The following is a 19,944-nucleotide window of genomic DNA, read 5'->3' on the forward strand; positions in this document are numbered from 1 at the left end:
AGACAGACTGTTTGCAGTAGGACCGGGCGCCCTGTGCCCACCCGTCTGCCCGCTTCAGTGTAAGCCAGGACGTAGCATTAGGAATGGAGGGTCCCAGTGAGCAGTGGCTGATGGCTACCGCTTGTGTTCGCTTTAACTGAATCCTTTACTTTGGAGATGGGTGTTGCAGACCCACTCAAAGCCATCCAGGTTTGTCCCTACCCCGTGCTGATTTCTTGACTCAACCCGCGGTTTTCGTGAAGGTGTTCCAAGTCCTTAACACCTGCTTAGGTGGGAGGCATTTATTCTTTGGTCCATTTGTTAGTGCATTTGAAAGAAATGTTTATTGAGTGCCTGCTGTATGCAAGTCATGGGGGCCAAGCAGCTGGGAGCCCCCCAGAGTTAGGTGATCTCTGGTTGGAAGGATCGGTAACAGGGTGTTGCCTCCCCGAAGCCTGGCAGGCTCGTGAGGGCCTGAGCATGATCTATAGTAGGAAGGAGGGAGACGAGGAAGTGGCTGAAGGTGGGTGCGGGAAATCGAAGCTGGGGAGGGGTATTTAAGATCTGTGGAATCCTGGAAGGCCCCATGGAGGAGGTGCTTTTTGAGCTGGATCTTATCAGGTGGAGGTGAGGTTGGGAACTTAGTGGGTGAGAGGGCAGGGAGGGAGTCTGTGGGCCGCTGCTAGCATCCGCGTCGTGGCCTCGCGTCCCTCTGAGGCTGGGGGCATCCTGGCTGAGAATCTCGCTGTCCCCTTGCTTTGCAGATCAATGAGCTGAGCAATGTCCCTGTCCCCGTCATGCTAATGCCAGATGACTTCAAAGCCTACAGCAAGATCAAGGTGGACAATCATCTCTTCAACAAGTAAGCTGCCGGGACCCAGCGGCCGGAGAGCGCCACGCCCGCTCGCAACTGCACCTGCGTGGTCGGGACTGAGCCGGCGCCAGGCAGGGTGGGAGGGCAGCGCCTGGAGCGTACAACTGACTGACCGGGAAATGCGTGCAGTAGGGGCCTCCCTCCCCCCCCCCCCCCCCCCGGCATTGTCATCTTCTCTATCAGCCAACTGCTGTGCCGCCTGGATGGGCTGTGCCCGGACTGATTGAGCTCGGGCCGGCTCAGGTGGCGGTGAGCAGCAGCCTTGCCGTGGTCTCAGTCTGAGGAAGGATGCGGCCTCGCCAGCTGCTGTCCGGCTGCGCTGGGAGCCTCAGGCTGGGGCTGGCACCCAGGGCACTGCCCACAGCGACTTCCCGTTTCCGACCCTGTGGCTTCCTGGACTCGCATCCATGTCTCAGGCTGTCCAAGGTGGTGATGGAGACGGCACAGCACTTGTCGCTTGCCCCCTCCTCCTTTCTGTATGTGGGTCCTGCCTATCCCGCAGCCCCCACCGCCTCACCGTGCCCAGACAGAGCCCACGGGAGAAGCTTGATGGGAGGACGTTCCTAGTGGCCTCACTCCCATAAAAAGTCATGACTTCAGTCTGGAGCCACCTGTCTCCATGGCAGCCGCTTTATTTATTTTTTTAAAGATTTATGTATTTTTTTGAGAGGCAGTTAAAAGAGACAGAGGCACAGAGAGAAAGAGAGAAAGTTGGTCTTCCATCTGCTGGTTCACTTCCCAGATGGCCGCAGCGGCCAGAGGTAGGCCATTCCGAAGCCAGGAGCTTCTTCCAGGTCTCCCACATGGGTGCAGGGCCCCAAGGGCTTGGGCCATCTTCCACTGCTTTCCCAGGCCATAGCAGAGAGCTGGATCGGAAGTGGAGCAGCCGGGACTTGAACCGGTATCCTCAAGAACTTGCATGATTTGTGTGCTTTTCTGAGTGTACTGTCCTTCAGTGAAACTTCCGTCCAGGAAAACAAACTGTTCCCCACCGCGGGGTGCGAGCAAGCGCGGGCCCACCGCACGTGGGATGCCAGCATTGCAGGCGGCGGCCTTACCCACCGTGCCACAGCGCCGGCCCCGCCATGGCTGCCACTTCTTCTTCTTCTTTTTTTTTTTTTCTTTTTTTTTTTTTAAAGATTTCGTTACTTATTTAAAAGTCAGAGTTACACAGAGAGGAGAGGCAGAGAGAGAGAGAGAGAGGGGTCTTCCATCCACTGGATCACTCCCTGAGTGGCCATAATGGCCGGAGCTGCGCCGATCCGAAGCCAGGAGCCAGAAGGGGTGTTTCTGCCCCCAGCGCCCCCGTTCTGAGTGCTGCTGCACCGCTGCCGTTGTAGGCCCGTGGCTTCTGTGCAGCTGCCCCGCCCGACGTCCTGGCCCGAAGCAGAGCACCCAGGCTCAGATGGCGCCCTCGTCTTTCCTTTACTGTTTATCAGACAGCAGCGCTGTTTCCTGGGAGGCGGGGCGAGTGGCAGGCAGGCCCCGCCCAGAGAAGCTGCTCCTCTGATTTCTGTCATCGAGGTGTTTCTGGAAGGGGGTCCCTGAGAAGGCAGCTGTTGTAGAGATAATGGGGGAGCCCTCACTCCAAGGTCGTTCTCTCTCCTCCTGGGGAGCCTGTAGCTGGAGTGAGGAGTGGGGAGTGTGGGGAGAGGCGCCAGCAGACCCCTGGCGGGCTGTGTGAGAGAACGGTGGCTCCATTGGCTGAGGCCCCTCTAATGGGGAGCACACAGCCCGCTGGAAGCCAGGGCGGATGTTTCCGTGGGAGCGTGCCCAGAGCAGGGGCGCCCTACAGCAGTCGGGCAGGCTGCAGCCCACACCACACTGGGGCCCGCGCTCGCCCCCACGTCCCAGGGGACGGAAGGTTTACTGGAGGACAGTACCCTCAGAAAAGTGCGCAAATACTGGGGGTGCATGTGGGCGCTGGTTCAAGTCCTGGCTGTTCCACTCCGCTATGGCCTGGGAAAGCAGTAGAAGATGGCCCAAGTCCTTGGGCCCCTGCACCTGCATGGGAGACCTGGAAGAAGCTCCTGGCTTCAGATCGGCGCAGCTCCAGCCTTTGCGGCCATTTGGAGAGTGAACCAGCGAATGGAAGACCTCTCCCCCCGACCCCCCGCCTCTGCCTTTCAAATAAATTTTAAAAACAAAAAAAAAAAAAAAAAAAAAAAAGGAAAGAAAGTGCACAAATCCCGAGGATACATCTGGGTTAATTCCCACAACATGAATGCAAGAGAGCTGGAGTTTGTGGGTTTTTACACGCTCTGGATCACCTGGAACAACCCAGCTGTGCGGGGGCCTGGCCGCTGACCTGTAACCACGGCCAGGTGTTGAGATCCAGGCATCTGGGGGCCGGTGTCTGACTTCAGGTGCGCCAGGGGTGGTTCAGAGTCGTGTCTCTGCTTTTCCCCAGGGAGAACCTGCCGAGCCGCTTCAAGTTTAAGGAGTACTGCCCCATGGTGTTCCGGAATCTCCGGGAAAGGTTTGGGATCGATGACCAGGACTACCAGGTACGAGGTGTCATGGCCAGCTCAGTGGGGTCCGGAAGCCCCAGAGCTGGTGGAGGAAAAAGCCTCCCCGCCCCCAGGCAGCCCTGCCTCCACCCAGTGCTGGGGGGTCACGGGGGGTGAGGGCCTTGCAGGCCCAGGCGGGAGAACCGGGGAGCCAAGGGCCTGTGGGAGCTGCTTCATTTTAGTCTGACGTCCCCAGTCTAGGCCGAAGAACCTCTCCTTCGTAGTTTGACTTAAGAAAGAGTTGTTGCCAGCGAGAGATGAGGCCTCTTAAAGCAGATAAGCCAGATAGACAAGGACAACCGCAAGGGTAGTGTCACCTCCTGCCAGGTATGAGTGTCACCTCGCCAACTCCTCCCCTCTCCTGGTGGTGGGAGGCGGGTAGGCCTGGCAGGCCTGGCAGGCCAGCGCCGCCTCTGGGGGCACGGAGGCCGTCGGCTGTTGGGAGTCCGTCCCGGGTCGGGGTGTTTGGGTCTGGCTGAGTCCACCCGTGACGCGTCTCCCCCGAACACTTCTCCTTGGGCCCTCTGACCCCGAAGGCGAAGCCTGGGGCTGAAGGTGGGAGAGTTCCCACTTGAGCTGTGAGAACACCCGGCCAGTGGCCTGGGGGCAGAATTGCCACAGCGCGGGAGTCTCCTCTCCCTCTTGCCTGCACCCTGCTCCACGGCCAGGGTGAGGATCCTTGCCCAGGAGCTTGGGGGGCGGGGCGGGGGAGGAGAGGAGGGGGAGAGCCAGGAAAGTCCCTCCAGCTGCCCTAAGCTGCATCCTGAGCTGAGGGGAGCCCCGCGAACTTGCCGCCGCTGCAGCCCCTCCCCTGGGCTGTCTGACCACATCTCCCCAAGTCCACATTCTGTCTCTAGTAGCCTTGTGGGCAGCCACCTGCGACCATGCCCAGGACTGAGGTGAGGGCGAGGGCGGTTGGCCTTCCTGGCTGCAGGTGTGACCCACAGCGGGCCGGGCTGGGCTGGGCGCTCAGCCACATGGCCTGGCCAGGGTTTCTGGATCTGAAGCTGCTCCTTGGAGGTGGCGCCCCTACGAGGGTGGTGCTGCTGCTGGCTCCTGCAGGCGGCGTGTCTGGGAGCAGGTCGTCATGGGTCCCCACAGCCTTGCCTCCCCAAGGTCATGGCTGGTATCCTCTTGGCTGACTCAGTGTCCCCCGCCTTCCTCTTGAGCCTCCGTTGCTCTCGGGTCCTGATGGGAGCGGGGCTCGAGGGGGAGCAGGGACACCAGCGAAGCCCCCACGACGGGAGCTGTGGCGAGGAGCAGTGTGCTGGGCGGGGACGAGGGCCAAGCTCCTGCCTTGGCCAGCGTCTTCCAGCGGCAGCGTAGGCACAGGGAAGAGAGGTGACTGTGGACATCGCTGCTTCACACTGTTTAAAAAATATTTTATTTGGGCCGGCGACGCGGCTCAATAGGCTAATTCTCCACCTAGCGGCGCCGGCACACCGGGTTCTAGTCCCGGTTGGGGCGCCGGATTCTGTCCCGGTTGCCCCTCTTCCAGGCCAGCTCTCTGCTGTGGCCAGGGAGTGCAGTGGAGGATGGCCCAAGTGCTTGGGCCCTGCACCCATGGGAGACCAGGATAAGTACCTGGCTCCTGCCTTCGGATCAGCGCGGTGCGCCGGCCGCAGCACGCCGGCCACGGCGGCCATTGGAGGGTGAACCAACGGCAAAAGGAAGACCTTTCTCTCTATCTCTCTCTCTCACTGTCCACTCTGCCTGCCAAAAAATAAAAAATAAAATAAATATATTTTATTTGTATTTATTTAAAAGAGACAGATCTTCCAGCTTGCTGGTTCACTCCCCAAATGCCCCCAAACAGCTGGGGCTGGACCAGGCTGAAGCCAGGAGCCCAGAACTCAGTCCAGGTCTCCCACAGCGTGGGGGGAACACAAGCACCTGAACCGTCACCTGCTGCCTCCCAGGGTGCACTTTGACAGGAAGCTGGAATCGATAGTGGAGCCAGGACTTGAACCCGGGCTCTTAAGCCCTGTGTTAGCCACTATGCCTGAGGCCTCCTCCCCATCGTCACTGCTGCTGCTGTTTTTTTTCTTTTTAATTTTTATTTATTTTTTGAGAGGCGGAGTCTCAGACAGTGAGAGGGAGAGACAGAGAGAAAAATCTTCCCTCCGTTGGTTCACTCCCCAAATGGCCACAACGGCAGGAGCTGCGCAGATCCGAAGCCAGGGTCCAGATGCTTCCTGGTGTCCCATGCGGGTGCAAGGGCCCAAGCACTTGGGCCATCTTCCACTGCTTTCCCAGGCCACAGCACAACTGGATTGGAAGAGGAGCAGCCGGGACTAGAACCGTTGCCCATATGGGATGCCGGAGCCGCAGGTGGAGGATTAACCCACTGCACCATGGCGCTGGCCCCTGCTTTGTTTTTTAAAAAATTTACTTATTTGAAAGGCAGAGCAACAGAGAGAGAAAGAGAGGGAGAGGGAGAGAGAGAGAGAGAGAGAGAACTCTCTGCTGGTTCACTCCCCAAATGTCTACAACAGCTGGGGCTGGACCAGGCTGAAGTCAGGAGCCAGGGACTCCATCTGGGACTCCCACATGGCTGGCAGGGGCTCCTAGCGCTTGGGCCTTCATCTGCTACTTTCCCAGGCGCGTTAGCAGGCTGCTGGGTGGGAAGCAGAGCAGGCAGGACTCGAACCCCTGTTCCAGTACGATACGGGGTGCCGGCGTCACAGGTGTGCACCGCAGTGCGAGCCCCCGGTACTTCTTACGCTAGGCTCTCGCGGAGTTCCTGTCCTAAGCGTGTGGGTCAGCTTTCCGTGCCTACAGAAGAGAGACGCTGCTTAGGCCACAAGCGGGTTTACTTCAGCTCGTGATTTTGGAGTCTCGGAGCCCGCCGTCTGGGAGCCCTGTCGGTGTGGCGGCTGGTGAAGGCAGTGGCTGGGGGGCTGCGTGCCAAGGAGGGTCTGTGGCAAGCCGGGAAGAGCAGGAGGAGGCAGGGAGCGAGCTTGTCCCCCGTGTCCGTGCACCTCTCTTTTTAAAGCCGCCGTGGTTCAATCCCTGGGCCCGCACCCCAGCCATGCAAGCAGATCTACCCCTTCCCTGAGACCCCCACTGCAGATACCGCCGGGGCCTACCCCGCACCCGCAAAGTAGCATCCGCGTGAGACGCTGGGGTTTGCGTGTCCGCAGAGTGGGGAGCACCACTTCTTTGTCACCCCAGGAGGTGGGGAATCAGCTCTGGCTGCCTGCTGTGCTCAGCAGGGTGGCCCAGGGTCTCACCCACCCCAGGTCGCCTGCAGCCGCCACTGGCGGCGGGCTGGTGGTCGTGGGGGTCACTGTCTGGGGTCAGCATCCAGGGAAGCTCTCAGTCCTCCGCCTGCCCCAGCCTGGCACTGGGGCAGGTGGTGAGCGGCGACGCCTGACCCCTGGGGAAGGTTCAGGCGAGCTGGGAGCACGCCGTGGGGCAGGGGGAGATGCAGTCCCGGCCGGGGTGCTCTGTCCCCGTGGCGGTGGCCTGCAAGAGCTGCAGCCCACGAGAGAAGGCTCGGAGCCAGCCTTCCCCTCCCAAGAGCCGTGCTTGTGTCTCGGCCCCCAGAACTCGGTGACGCGCAGCGCCCCCATCAACAGCGACAGCCAGGGCCGCTGCGGCACGCGCTTCCTCACCACCTATGACCGCCGCTTCGTCATCAAGACTGTGTCCAGTGAGGACGTGGCCGAGATGCACAACATCTTAAAGAAATACCACCAGGTATGGTGAGTCCCAGGCTGGCAGGAGGGAGAGGGGAGCCCCTAGTGGGCTTCCCGGCTCTGTAACGGGGGTGGAGGGCCCTCTCTGGTGATGGTAGAGTCCTGTTCTCTAAGGGAGAGGAGGGGACATGTGGCTGCCGCTGGCTCAGGCCCCGTGGGACAGCTGTTTGTGGTCTGAGTGTGCACACCCTGGCCTCTGCCCCTTTCTTCTGGGAGAGTGGAACCTGTGACAGCGAGAGCAGGGGTCCCCGTCCTGAGCCATCCTGGGTCCTCAGTTCAGGGGCACTGAGGTGCAGTGGGGGAAATGGGTGGTGCTGGGGGCGTGGCGTGGGTACGGAGCCGCTCTCTTCTCCCAGACAGCGGGGTCCCAGCCCTGCCCCCGCGGCCCCTCGCAGCCTGCTGGCTCTCTCCCCCCTGGCTGGCAGAGGAGCTACAAGTCCTGCAGCGGGGTCCTCTTCTGGTCAGGTGGGGTCCCAGGAGCAGGAGCCCGGGGGGCTGTCTGTCCCCAGCTGTCTCCTCGCTCTGGCGTGCCAGGCCAGCCCGCCACTTCACAGGTCCCACGTGGAAACCAGCAGCCCGGAGCTGGGGATGCCAGGGAGCCAGCGGGCCTCTCCGCCCGGGCAGTACCCCGCCCACCCTGCCGCCCTCCCTCCTCTCCGTTCTAGTTCATAGTGGAGTGTCACGGCAACACGCTGCTGCCGCAGTTCCTGGGCATGTACCGCCTGACCGTGGATGGCATGGAGACCTACATGGTCGTCACCAGGAACGTGTTCAGCCACCGGCTCACTGTCCACCGCAAGTATGACCTCAAGGTAAGGCGCTCTGCCTCAGAGGGCTGTGACCCCCCACTTCCACTCAGCTGGGAAAGCTGGGGCCCCAGGTCGGCCTGGACAGGCGGCTGGAGTCGAAGAGCCACGTTCTCGCCGGGCCAAGGCTTCTGCAGGTCTGGCTGGCGGGGGCGAGGAGGCCCTGGAGCCCAGCAGAGCAGTAGTCGCACAGCCGCAGGTGCTCTGCAGCCCTGGCCCCCGTCCAGGCCCCTGCGGACTGATGGCACAAGTGCATTTCTCGACACGGAGAAGGACACATCTGTGGCTGTGAACCAGGATGCTCCGTTGTTTTTCAGCCTGGCCTTGTGACTTCGGTCACCTCACGCCAATGTCCGCTCCTCTCTTCTGTAGCCGCGTGGTTCCTTCCCGTTCCTGTGGGGCCTGTGCGCGTCCCCCCAGGACTTCCCTGCTGGCAGTCCTGCCTTCTCCACACCCCCGTTCCTCCCCCACCTAACTGCTTCCTACTTGTACTTTTTTCTTTTTAAAGCTTTATTTATTTGAAAGTCAGAGTTACACAGAGAGAGGAGAAGCAGAGAGAGAGAGGTCTTCCATTCATTGTTTCACTCCCCAATGAGAGAGAGAGAGAGAGAGAGAGAGAGAGAGAGGTCTTCCATTCATTGTTTCACTCCCCAATTGCCCACAATGGCCGGAGCTATGCCCATCCAAAGCCAGGAGCCAGGAGCTTCTTCCAGGTCTCCCACAAGGGTGCAGGGGCCCAACAACTTGGGCCATCTTCTACTGCTTTCCCAGGCCATAGCAGAGAACTGGATTGGAAGTGGAGCAGCTGGGTCTCGAACCAGCATCCATATGGGATGCCAGCACTGCAAGCGGTGGCTTTACCTGCTATGCCACAGCGCTGGCCCCTTACTTTTTTAAAAATATATATATTTATTTTTATTTATTTGATACGCAGAGTGGCAGAGAGAGGGAAAGACAGAAAGAAAGAGATCTTCCATCTGCTGATGCACTCCCCAAAAGGCCACAGAGCTAGGGCTGCATCAGGCTGAAACCAGGAGCCCAGAACTCTATCCAGGTCTCCCCACATGGGTGGCAGGGGACCAAGCACTTGGGCCATTTTCTGCTGCTTTCCTGGACACATTAGCAGGGAGCTGGATCAGAAGCAGAACAGCCGGGCCTCTCACTGGTGCTCATACGGCATGCAGGCATCGTGCGCACGGTTAACCCACTCGCCACACGCCCGCGTCCTCCCACTTCTGAGCTCAGCCACTTCTTCCAGGAAGCGGGCCGCGGCCCCGGCCACTGCCCCTGCACGCTCTCAGCGTCCTGTTTGCTTGCACCTCTCAGCACCGCGGCAATGCGTGAATCACCGCCGCTCAGTGCCAGCTCCCTTGCTGGAAGGAGAGTTCCCTGCGGGCTGGGGCGGAGTCTCCAGGGTGGTCCTGTTCACCGGGCCCTGCCACGTGGGCGGCAGGCAGGGCCCTCAGGTGGGCTGGGGCAGTGGGAGGAGAAGTGGCCGCCTCCCGTGAGCTTCATTTCATCCGCGAGCTGTCCCAGGAGATGGGGCGCGCTGCTGGGAGTCGCCTGGACTGGATGTCTCTTGATGGCCCTTACTCTTTCAGGGTTCCACCGTTGCCAGGGAAGCCAGCGACAAGGAGAAGGTACACTGGAGCCGAGCATGGTGGGAGGGTCGCGTGGAGCCAGAAACACCTGCCCTCAGCCGTCCTGCCCCTCCGCCTCCGCTGCCCCCTACCCAGCTCCCAGACGTGGTCTGTCACCGTGAAATGCTCTGTGTGGCAAGCACCCACTTGCTCCCGGCCTGGGCCTTTTGCCCGTGCCCTCGCCGGGGGCTTCAGGGCCCTGCAGGGACAGAGGCTCCATCGCAGACTCCAGTCTGAAGCTGCCCGTGGCTGCCCGAGTCCAGGGTGGCCGAGGCCCAGCAGGGAAGGGTCGTTTTGGGCAGACCTCACTCTCAGACACATACGGCAAATCTGCCCGCCCTGCCCACCCCACGCCTTTGCTTCCAGGCCGGGCACCTGTGGGCCATACACCTTCCCCTTTCCGGGCGCTGTCCACGCCCTTCCCCCCAGCCTGACGTGGTTTGCTCTTCCAGGCCAAGGACTTGCCCACGTTCAAAGACAATGACTTCCTCAACGAGGGGCAGAAGCTGCACGTGGGGGAGGAGAGCAAGAAGAACTTCCTGGAGAAGCTGAAGCGGGACGTGGAGGTACTCCCCTGGTGCAGGGCTCTAACCCTAGGGGAAGCGGAACCCGCTGCCCCCGGGAGTGCAGAGCGAGCGAGGGTGGCGGGCGAGCGGCGCCTCCAGCGAGCACCTCAGCCAGGGCACGGGACTGGTGCTTTGGGGTCACTGCTGGTGCCCCGGGCCTCTGATTCGGGTCACAGTGCTTCCTCCCGACTCGTCCAGGATCCAGGTCGGCACACTCACACTTCCTCTCCAGAGCTGGTCCTGGAGTGGCAGGGCCATCTCTCCGCTCCTCAGAGTGGTGGGAAACCAGCTGCTGAGGCCCCCAGCCAGGGGGCTCCGTGGCCCAGGCTCCCTGGACCCAGAGCCTGCCCGGGGCGCCTCGGAAGCACGGCCACCAAGCGGCCACTGTGCCGTCCCGGCCGCCCCGCCCCGGGCCCTATTCTTTAATGAACTGGGAGTCTGTCTGCTCATTAAAACCAAACTCTACAAACTTTAAAAATGACTATTTTAAAAATTTTTGTTAAAATGTATACTGCATAACAATATTTATCATCGTAACCTTTCTTTTTAAAGATTTATTTTTATGTATTTGAAAGTACAGAAAGACAGGGAGAAACAGAGAGAGAAGCCTTTTTTTAAGGATTTATTTACTTATTTAAAAGGCAGAGTTACAGAGGCAGAGAGAGACAGAGGTCTTCCATCCGCTGGTTCACTTCCCAGATGGCCGCAACGGCCGGAGCTGTGCTGATCTGAAGCCTGGAGGCAGGAGCTTCTTCCAGGTCTCCCAAGTGGGTGCGGGGGCCCAAGCACTTGGGCCATCCTCCACTGCTTTCCCAGGCCATAGCAGAGAGCTGGACTAGAAGTGGAGCAGCCGGGACTCGAGCCAGTGCCCATATGGGATGCCGGCATTGCAGGCGGCCACTTTACCCGCTATGCCACAGTGCTGGCCCCTGGAGAATTCTTACATCCACTGCTTTACTCCCCAAATTGGTGTAGCAGCCAGGGCTGGGCCAGGCCAAAGCCGGGAGCTAGGAGCTTCATCTGAGTCTCCCACGGGGGTAAAGGGGCCCAAGGACTTGGACGGTCCTCCACTGCCTTCCCAGGCACATTAGCAGAGAGCTGGATTGGAAATGGAGCAGCTGGGACTCAAACCAGGACCCACATGGGATGCTGCTGGCGTTATAAGTGTTGGCTTTACCTGCTGCGCCACAGTGTTGTCCCCTGTAACCTTTTTTCTTTGGACAGGCAGAGTTAGACAGTGAGAGAGACAGAGAGAAAGGTCTTCCTTTTCCATTGGTTCACCCCCAAAATGACTGCTACGGCTGGTGCACTGTGCTGATCCGAAGCCAGGAGCCAGGTGCTTCTCCTGGTCTCCCATGGGGTGCAGGGCCCAAGCACTTGGGCCATCCTCCACTGCCTTCCCGGGCCACAGCAGAGAGCTGGACTGGAAGAGGAGCAACCAGGACAGAATCTTGCTCCCTGACCGGGACTAGAACCTGGGGTGCTGGCACCACAGGCGGGATTAGCCTAGTGAGCTGCTGTGCCAGTCTCCTGTAACCATTTTTAAATGGTTACAATTCAAGGGCATTAAATACAGTGTGTTTTGTTTTTGTTTTTTTTTTTTTGTTTTTGTTTTTGAAAGAAAAAAGGAGAGGAGAGAGAGATCCCTCCCATCTGCCGGTTCACTCCCAAATGGCCCAAACGGCCTGAAGTCAGGAGCCAGGTGGCAGGGCTGCGAGCCCCTGGGCCATCTTGCACTGCTTTCCCATTGGGTGCATCAGCAGGGAGCTGGATTGGAAATGGAACAGCCAGGACCTGAACCAGCGCCCACAGGGGATGCTGGCGTTTTGGGCAGCGGCTTAACCCGCTGCACCACTGCACCACAGCGCCAGCCCAAGCACATTCATACTGTTGAGCAGCCGTGGTCACCGTCTCTGAGCTTTTTCAGAAACTTTTTCTGAAATTTTGTATCCATTAAACCACCAGCTCAGCTTCTCCCTCCCTGAGCCCCTGACCCCATCATTCTACTTTCTGTCTCTGAAATTAACTTCCCCGGGAGCCTCAGGTGAGTGATCCATGTGGTGGATGACTTGTGACCACGGCCTTATTTCACTTAGCATGGCGTCCCCGGAGTTCATTCAAGCTGTGGCCTATGTCAGAGTTACACAGAGAAGGAAGGAGAGGCAGAGCGAGAGAGATCTTCCATCCGCTGGTTCACTCCCCAATTGGCTGCAATGGCTGGAGCTGTGCCAATCAGGAGCCAGGAGCCTCTACCAAGTCTCCCACATGGCTACAGGGGCCCAAGCACTTGGGCCATCCTCCACTGCTTTCCCAGGCCATAGCAGAGAGCTGGACTGGAAGTGGAGCAGCCGGGTCTTGAACCAGTGCCCATATGGGATGCCGGCACTGAAGGCAGTGGCTTTACCTGCTACACCACAGAGCTGGCCCCTCGTTCCCCTTCTTAAGGCTGAATAATACTCTGTGTGTTTCGCATTGATCTGGCAGTAGACACTGGGTGTGGCTGGCAGGGTTCCCCTGAGAAACGGAACCAGCAGGTGTATTAGAAACCTCTGCAGAGAGGATGAGGAATTGGCTCGGGGGATTGTGGGGATGACAAGATCTGCTGCTGGCCAGCTGGGGCCCGGTGCCCAGCATCTGTCCATCCATCGGTCCGGCCAGCCGGCAAGTGGAAGCGTCCTCTTCCTCACTGGAGGGAGGAGGACTTCTGCCCGGTGCTGCGGGCTCAGGTCTGCCTGGACGTGGCTGAGGGCGCTGGAGGCCGGCTTCACCGTTAGGTACGCTGGAATGCCAGCCCGCCACTGCCGTCCGTCCTGGGTTGTTTCATACCCTAGCTCTTCTCCACGTCGTGAAAGCCCAGGCGAGGAGACCTGGTGACTGTCCCGGGCACAGCACTCGGTGAGGCGTTCCAAGGGCATCCCAGGGTGCAGGCGTGGGCTGCCACGTTCTCGCCCCACTCCACGTGACCGCTTTTGGCCCTCAGGGACAGGGCGAGGATGTTGGCTGGCCCTGGCCGCCCTTCATAGGGGTGCTCCTCAGAACCTGAGGGAGAAATTCTTTTTCTCTGAGATTTATTTATTTATTTGAAAGAGACAGAGATCTTTCATCTACTGGTTTACTCCCCAAATGGCCTCAACAGTCAGGGCTGGGCCAGGCCAAAGTCAGGAGCCAGGAACTCCATCCAGGTCTCCCACACAGATGGCAGGGACCAAAGTACTTGGGCCATCCTCTGCTGCCTTCCCAGGCGCATTAGCGTGGAGCTGGATCAGAAGCAGGAAAGCCGGGATTCAGCTGGCCTCCAACGTGGGATGTGGGACAGAGCCCACCCCTGCAGGTTTTTTTTTTTTTTTTTTTTTTTTATATTTTATTTATTTGAAAGGCGGAGTTAGAGACAGAGAGAGAGAGGTCTTCCATCCACTGGTTCACTCCCCAGATGGTAGCAACGGGTGGAGCTGGGCCGATCCAAACCGAGGAGCCAGGAGCTTCTTCCCTGTCTCCCATGCGGGTGCAGGGGCCTAAGGACTTAGGCTATCTTTTGCTACTTTCCTGGGCCACAGCCAGGGCATGATGGGAAGTGCAGCAGTTGGGACACCAGCTGGTGTCCATAAGGAATGCCGGCTCTGCAGGCAGACTTAAGTTCATTAGGCTACAGCGCCACCCTGCAGTTTCTTTCTTCCTTTTTTTCTTTTTTTAAGATTTATTTATTTATTTGAAAGTCAGAGTTAACACAGAGAGAGGAGGCAGGGAGAGAGAGAGAGGTCTTCCTTCCGCTGGTTCACTCCCCAAATGGCGTAACAGCTGGAGCTGCACTTATCTGAAGGCAGGAGCCAAGAGCTTCCTCCCGGTCTTCCATGTGGGCACAGGAGCCCAAATGGGATGCCAGCACTGCAGGCCAGGGCGTTAACCCACTGTGCCACAGCACCGCCCCGCAGTTTCTTGAACATTGCCCATGACCTCGAATTAGAAGCGTTTCACTTTGCAACCTACACACACACACACACACACACACACACACACACACAGCTGAACGACCCTGCGCCCCTACTTCACGCAGTGCACTGATGTTTTCTTCGTTTTATCTGTTGAGTGATCACAATAATAAAACCTGAGTGCCGCCCAGTGCCTTGAGCTTAGGCTCAGTGGTTGGTTGGAGACTCGCGGTGCAGTGGACGCCGCCACACTGGGTCTGCGTCTCCCGGGGCGCGCATCCCGCCGTCTCCGCCAGGCCTCCGTGGTCAGCGTTCCAGGCGGGTCCCTCTGCCCTGGCGTCGGCCCCCACAGCCCCGGCGCCCGCCTAGGCTTAGCCCTGTCCTATCAGGGAGGCGAGTGGCAAGGGGTGCGGCGCGCCGCCGCCCCGTAACCGCCGCCTCCCCGCCTGTCCGTGCCCCGCCCTAGTTCCTGGCGCAGCTGAAGATCATGGACTACAGCCTGCTGGTGGGCATCCATGACGTGGACCGGGCGGAGCAGGAGGAGATGGAGGTGGAGGAGCGCGCGGAGGACGAGGAGTGCGAGAACGACGGCGTGGGCGGCGCGCTGCTCTGCTCCTACGGCACCCCTCCCGACAGCCCCGGCAACCTGCTCAGCGCGCCCCGCTTCTTCGGCCCCGGGGAGTTCGATCCCTCTGTGGACGTGTACGCCATGAAAAGCCATGAAAGTGAGTAGGAGCTGCCCCGCGCGGCTCGCTGCGTGGACAGCCGTGTGTGGGCCTGAGCCTCTTCCTGGAGTCCCCACCGGTAACTTGGGCCCTGGTGCTGCCCCTCTGCCAGGTGTGGTCCCTTCTGGTGCGGGGATGGACAAAACGGGGTAGCCTCGGAAAGGGGGAGGGTCTGAGCGGCCTCTCCCAGGGCTGGGGGTGGGGGCCAGCTGCTTCCTGCCTCCCCCTGCCACTGCGCCCTCCCGCCAGGTGCCCCCAAGAAGGAGGTCTATTTCATGGCCATCATCGACATCCTCACGCCGTACGACGCTAAGAAGAAAGCTGCACACGCCGCCAAGACGGTGAAGCACGGGGTGAGTCTTCCCTTGCCCGGGGCCAGCTGAGGGCAGGGGGCCTGCACTGGCCCTCCCTGGCCTGGGCCCGGGGCTCGCAGGCCCCACTCTTCCTGCCTGCCTTCCTGCCTCCCACACTGCGCCACTGCCTGCCTGGGCCCCCAGGGCCCTTTCCCCCTGGGGCTGTGCTCAGGAGACCCCCACCGCTGCCGCTGCTGCTCCCCCCACTTCCCCGGGAGCCAAGCCTCTGCTCCCCGTCCCCTCACCCCCGCCTTTCAGCTGCCCTACCTGGTGGGGGGAGCAGGGGGGGGGTCAGCTCCACACCGAGGTCCGGCTCCCCCTGGCAGGGCATCCTCACCTCTGGCCAAGGAACTGACCCCAGTCGTGTGTTACAGGCGGGGGCTGAGATCTCGACTGTGAACCCTGAGCAGTACTCCAAACGCTTCAACGAGTTCATGTCCAACATCCTGACATAGTTACCTTCTGCCTGCGGCCAGAGCCAGAGAGCCGGATGTGGGGGCTGGAGCGGGAGCACGGGGCTAGGTGGGAGGGTGGGGAGCACAGCTGGGGGTCGGGAGGCCTTTCCCAAGGAGACTGCAGCCTGTGACACCAAGAGAGCCCAGCTGGGGCGGAGGGGACGTGCTGCGTGTGCACCTGCTCGCAGGGCGCGACCTTCCCCTCTGCTTACTCCCGACCTGCCCCCCACCATTTGACCCGAGCTAAAAGGGGCTTCCTTTTTGGTACCTTGTAGCCTTGTAAGATACCTGGGAGCCAGAGACAAAACTTCCCGGTTTATTGAGGGTTTGTTTCTAGAATTTCGTGGCTCCATGTTTGCTATTTATAATGATGTAAGTCATCACCCTGCCCCCCCACCCCCAGCTCCCAGTTCGATTCAGTTACAGAGGCCTCGGACTGAGCCAGCACAGAGGCCCCCGGGAGGGAGGGACCTGCTGCGGAGGCTCTGGGCTGGGTGGCCGCCTGGAGGGCCCTGCGCCGTCTCCTCTGCCTCAGACCCCAGTGACATGTTGAGTGCCCCCTTCATCCTGTCCTCCCAGAGGAGCACTGCAGCTGAGCCCCGGGCCTCTCGGATCAGGATCAGAGACCTGCAGGGAAGGTCGGGGCAGCCGTGGCTCGAGGACAGCTGGTTCCAGACCTCCGTGGCTGTCACCCGAGCCCGGGCTTCCTTGGCGCCTGGAGTTTGGGCTCCTCTCTGTCAAGCCTGCCTCCCGCTGGGTTCCAAGCAACCAGAAAGCACCTGGGATGCACCAGGACCCTCGGGGGAGGCCCCGGAAGTGATGAGTATCAGATGAGCTTTCTGTGCCCTCCACTCGCGTCCTCCCCTGCTCCCAGGCGCCACCTCTGCTGAGCTTGGGGCAGCTCTGCAGACACCGCCCGAGCCCCAGGACCGCCAGGGAGGCGCCGGGCATCGTCCTGCAGTCACGGCCAGCGAGGCCCCCTCGGCCTTGGAGTGTGGCGCCCAGGCTTCTGCGTCTCTGTGACCCAGGAGAGCCACCGTGGAAGCTTTTGTGTGAGTGTGACCTTGACCCCGGACTGCAGCAGATCTGCACCCCTCTGGCAGGAGCTCGCCCACCTTCAGCGCCTGCCACCCAGGCTCCGGACTGCACTGCCGTGTCATCCCGCTGCCCTCGGCGGTGTGGTGCAGTGGGGAGAGGAAGCTGCGGGGGGCTGGGGGTGCATCCTGCGTCTCCTCCCCCACAGCAGGCGCTGGGGATTTGGGGTGAGATGGGATCAAACTTGTAGATAACCCTGCAGGTGTGAAGGTGGCTCGTGGCACGTTTGGAAGGAATAGGTGGGTTTCTGGTGGCCCCCACCACACTGGCCCAGCTCAGCCTGGGGGGCAGGAGCAACATGGGAGCCCTGCCCGCAGCAGCTATGTCCAGAAAGAGCAGAGACGGCATTCCTGGGCTTGGACTTCCTGGGGCTGCCAGCTTCAGGGGGACCCTTCTGGAAGGCAGAAACCACTGCCGCAAGACCACCACGTGGCCTGTGGGACAACTCGGGACCTGGCTCGTGGGGAAAACCGACTTGAGCCAGGAGACGGGTCTGTGGGACGAACGTTCAGACTCAGCTTTCCCCCATCTGGTGATCAAGAATGGGACTGTGGATCTGCTCCCGGTCAGGCCCGGCATCCCCGCGGCTCCTCCGCCGGGCAGCGGGCCCTCGCCGTCACATCTGCCAAGCGTTAACAAGCTTCGTGGCTACAGACGCTAGCGGGCGTCTCACCCCTTTGACCTTGAGGTTCGTCATCGTCATTGTTCGGTATATTGTTTACATTTTGAGAGGCAGCATTCGGTTTCACGTGCTCTTTCTGGTTTTCTGACAGTATTGTTGATTGGGTCGCAACATTTGAGCTGTGGCTTGGTGGGTTTTAGATTTATTTTTTAAAGGTCATTTTCTGTGCTATCTTCAAAACTTTGGGTCTGGCCCTCTGATTCCTTTGGCGTTCACGTTGAAAAGCTATTTATCTTGCTGTGTCCAAGTTTTCTTCCGCTTCCTCTGACGTGATGCTGTTCTACTAGACTTGCAGGCCCAGCGAGGGGCAGCGAACCGGTCCCCGCCCCTAGCTCTGTCCCTGTCGTCCTCCCACCACCCCCGTTCTGGGCAGAAGGTGTGCCAGGAAGCAGCTCCCCCACCTCACCGCCGGGGCCCTGTGAAAGAGCTAGGCGGCCTCGTGGCATCCCAGAATCTTTTTGGGTCCCCAAGAACAAAGGTTTAACAAGGATGTGACAGGTGAGGCATGGGTGGGGATAAGAGCAGGGTTCTTCTCCCAGCCCCTCGCCCTGCCACTTCCGGAGTAGCATCCAGTGGCAACTTCCCTCGTCCCCAGCCAGCAGACCACTAGGTGAAGGCCTCTGGCCCTTGTTCCTGTCGGACAACCAGCGGGTCTCCAGGTCCCTGCACCAGCTCCTTCCCTGCCCCCTGCATGGGGGCCTGGGGTGCTGGGGAGCCAGCAGTCCCAGGAGCACGCGTGGAAGCAGTGCTCATCTCTCCGTATCTAGCTCAGGGGTTACAGGTCTGTGGCAGGTGTCGCGAGTCGCCGGGGCTGTGCTCGGTGGCACTGCGCAGGCTCCCACCACAGGCAGCTCTTCCGCCTCTTCTTCCTCCACTTCCTCCTCTGGCCTGCGCTGCAGGCCTCACACAGGTCTCCTGGGAGTGCTCAGGTGAGACTGGACTCCTGTCCCGTGACTCCCCTCTCGGGCCTGTGGCGGCCGCCCCAGGGAGGTAGACGGAAGACCAGGACTTCCGCCCTGCCACTTGTTGTTACCAGTTCAGCTTGGGAGAGAGCCTCTCCAGCATCTGAGCGGGTCGGTGCCGGTGCCGGTGCCGGGGGCCGGGAGGAACGGACCCCTTCCTGGCCTAATGCGGGGAGGCCATCCTCAAAGGGAAAACAGATGACCGCCTCCAACCTACCAGCCACCTGCAGGGGGCAGAGCCTGGCCCCCAGGGGAAGAGCGGATGCTGCAGGACCCAGGAAGGAGCCTGGGAGCCCCCTGCCCACACCCAGCACTGCAGTCACCAGATGCGACGGGAGCAGGAGCAGCCACAGCCCCACCACGCGTGCGACTTCTCCATTCCCCACGGCAATTTCCATTTTTTAAATAGGAATTTTCGACCCCCTGTGCTTGTCTAACGTCTGCGCTAAACAGTTCGAGACTCTTGTTACAGTTTCCAAATGCATGCATGTGAAGATGAAATCTCCAACCCGAGGAAAAATAAAACGGAAACGGCTTTGTGTACACCTCGCCTGTGTCCTTTGGAAATGAGTGGTGGGTTTTTTGCTTTCAGAATGGAAAGGTTTTGGTTCCAGTTTTAAAGGAGATTTGGGCTAATCCATGTACAGTGTGCATTTGGAGAAAACAGGCTGTCAGTAACCCCATTTTTTTTTTTTTTTTTTTTTTTTTTTTTTTGATAGGCAGAGTTAGAGAGAGAGAAAGGTCTTCCTTCCATTGGTTCACTCCCCTAATGGCTGCTACAGCCAGTGCTGCGCCGATCCGAAGCCAGGAGCCAGGGGCTTCCTCCTGGTCTCCGATGCAGGTGCAGGGCCCAAGCACTTGGGCCATCCTCCACTGCCTTCCTGGGCCACAGCAGAGAGCTGGCCTGGAAGAGGAGCAACCGGGACAAAATCCGGTGCCCCAACCAGGACTAGAACCCGGGGTACCTGCGCCGCAGGTGGAGGATTAGCCTAGTGAGCCGTGGCACCGGCCAGTAACCCCATCTTTAATGCAGTTAGCAGTGGTTAAGATCACAGCCCAGGGGCCAGCGCTGTGCTGCAGCAGGTAAAGCCACCGCTTGTGACACTGGCATCCCATATGGGTGCTGGTTCGTGTCCTGGCTGCTCCACTTCCGGTCCAGCTCTCTGCTAATGCACCTGGGAAAGCAGTGGAGGATGACCCAAGTCTTTGAGCCCCTGTACCCCCGTGGGAAACCTGGATGAAACTCCTGGCTTTGGCCTGGCCTAGCCATGGCTGTTGTGGGCATTTGGGGAGTGAACCAGTGGATGGAAGATCTGTCTCTCCCTACTCTGGCTTTCAAATAAATCAATCACAGCCCTGGGCCCAACTGCTGTTAGCTGTCATTTGCCAAGAAAATGGGGGGATGGACATCTGCCCACCCTTTCTTCAGCTGTGGAGGAAGACGCCAGCCGGGCCCATACCTATGTGACTCCTATGTGCACACGTCACCTCTGGGCATCTCTGCTCTCAAAGTGCAGGCCTGACTGGCAGTGGTCGGCAGCACCTGGCAAAGAGGAAGGTGAATTCCCAGGCCCACCCCAGCTCTCCTGGCTCAGACAAGCCCAGCGGGGGGGTCTGCAGTGGCTCCCCGGCAAGCTGCAAGCTGGAGGCGCCAGGGGAACGTCAAGATG

The 19,944-nt window shown here is 59.9% G+C and overlaps 1 protein-coding gene across 2 annotated transcripts in view; it reads left to right on the forward strand.

The window, feature by feature from the left end:
• PIP4K2B (phosphatidylinositol-5-phosphate 4-kinase type 2 beta) overlaps positions 1-18,817 on the forward strand; it is a 32,864-nt gene extending 14,047 nt beyond the window's left edge. For both annotated transcript variants that reach the window (XM_008271389.4, XM_070060800.1), the window contains exons 2-10: positions 744-841; positions 3,264-3,360; positions 6,913-7,065; positions 7,730-7,876; positions 9,472-9,510; positions 9,963-10,076; positions 14,469-14,727; positions 14,977-15,080; positions 15,455-18,817. In XM_008271389.4, the coding sequence (XP_008269611.3) occupies positions 744-841; positions 3,264-3,360; positions 6,913-7,065; positions 7,730-7,876; positions 9,472-9,510; positions 9,963-10,076; positions 14,469-14,727; positions 14,977-15,080; positions 15,455-15,535 (1,092 nt within the window). In that variant the 3' untranslated portion in view covers positions 15,536-18,817. The remainder of the gene's footprint in view (positions 1-743; positions 842-3,263; positions 3,361-6,912; positions 7,066-7,729; positions 7,877-9,471; positions 9,511-9,962; positions 10,077-14,468; positions 14,728-14,976; positions 15,081-15,454) is intronic.
• Positions 18,818-19,944: the final 1,127 nt, after the last annotated feature.

This window comes from Oryctolagus cuniculus, chromosome 17, assembly GCF_964237555.1.
Source record: "Oryctolagus cuniculus chromosome 17, mOryCun1.1, whole genome shotgun sequence".
Taxonomy (NCBI): Eukaryota; Metazoa; Chordata; class Mammalia; order Lagomorpha; family Leporidae; genus Oryctolagus; species Oryctolagus cuniculus.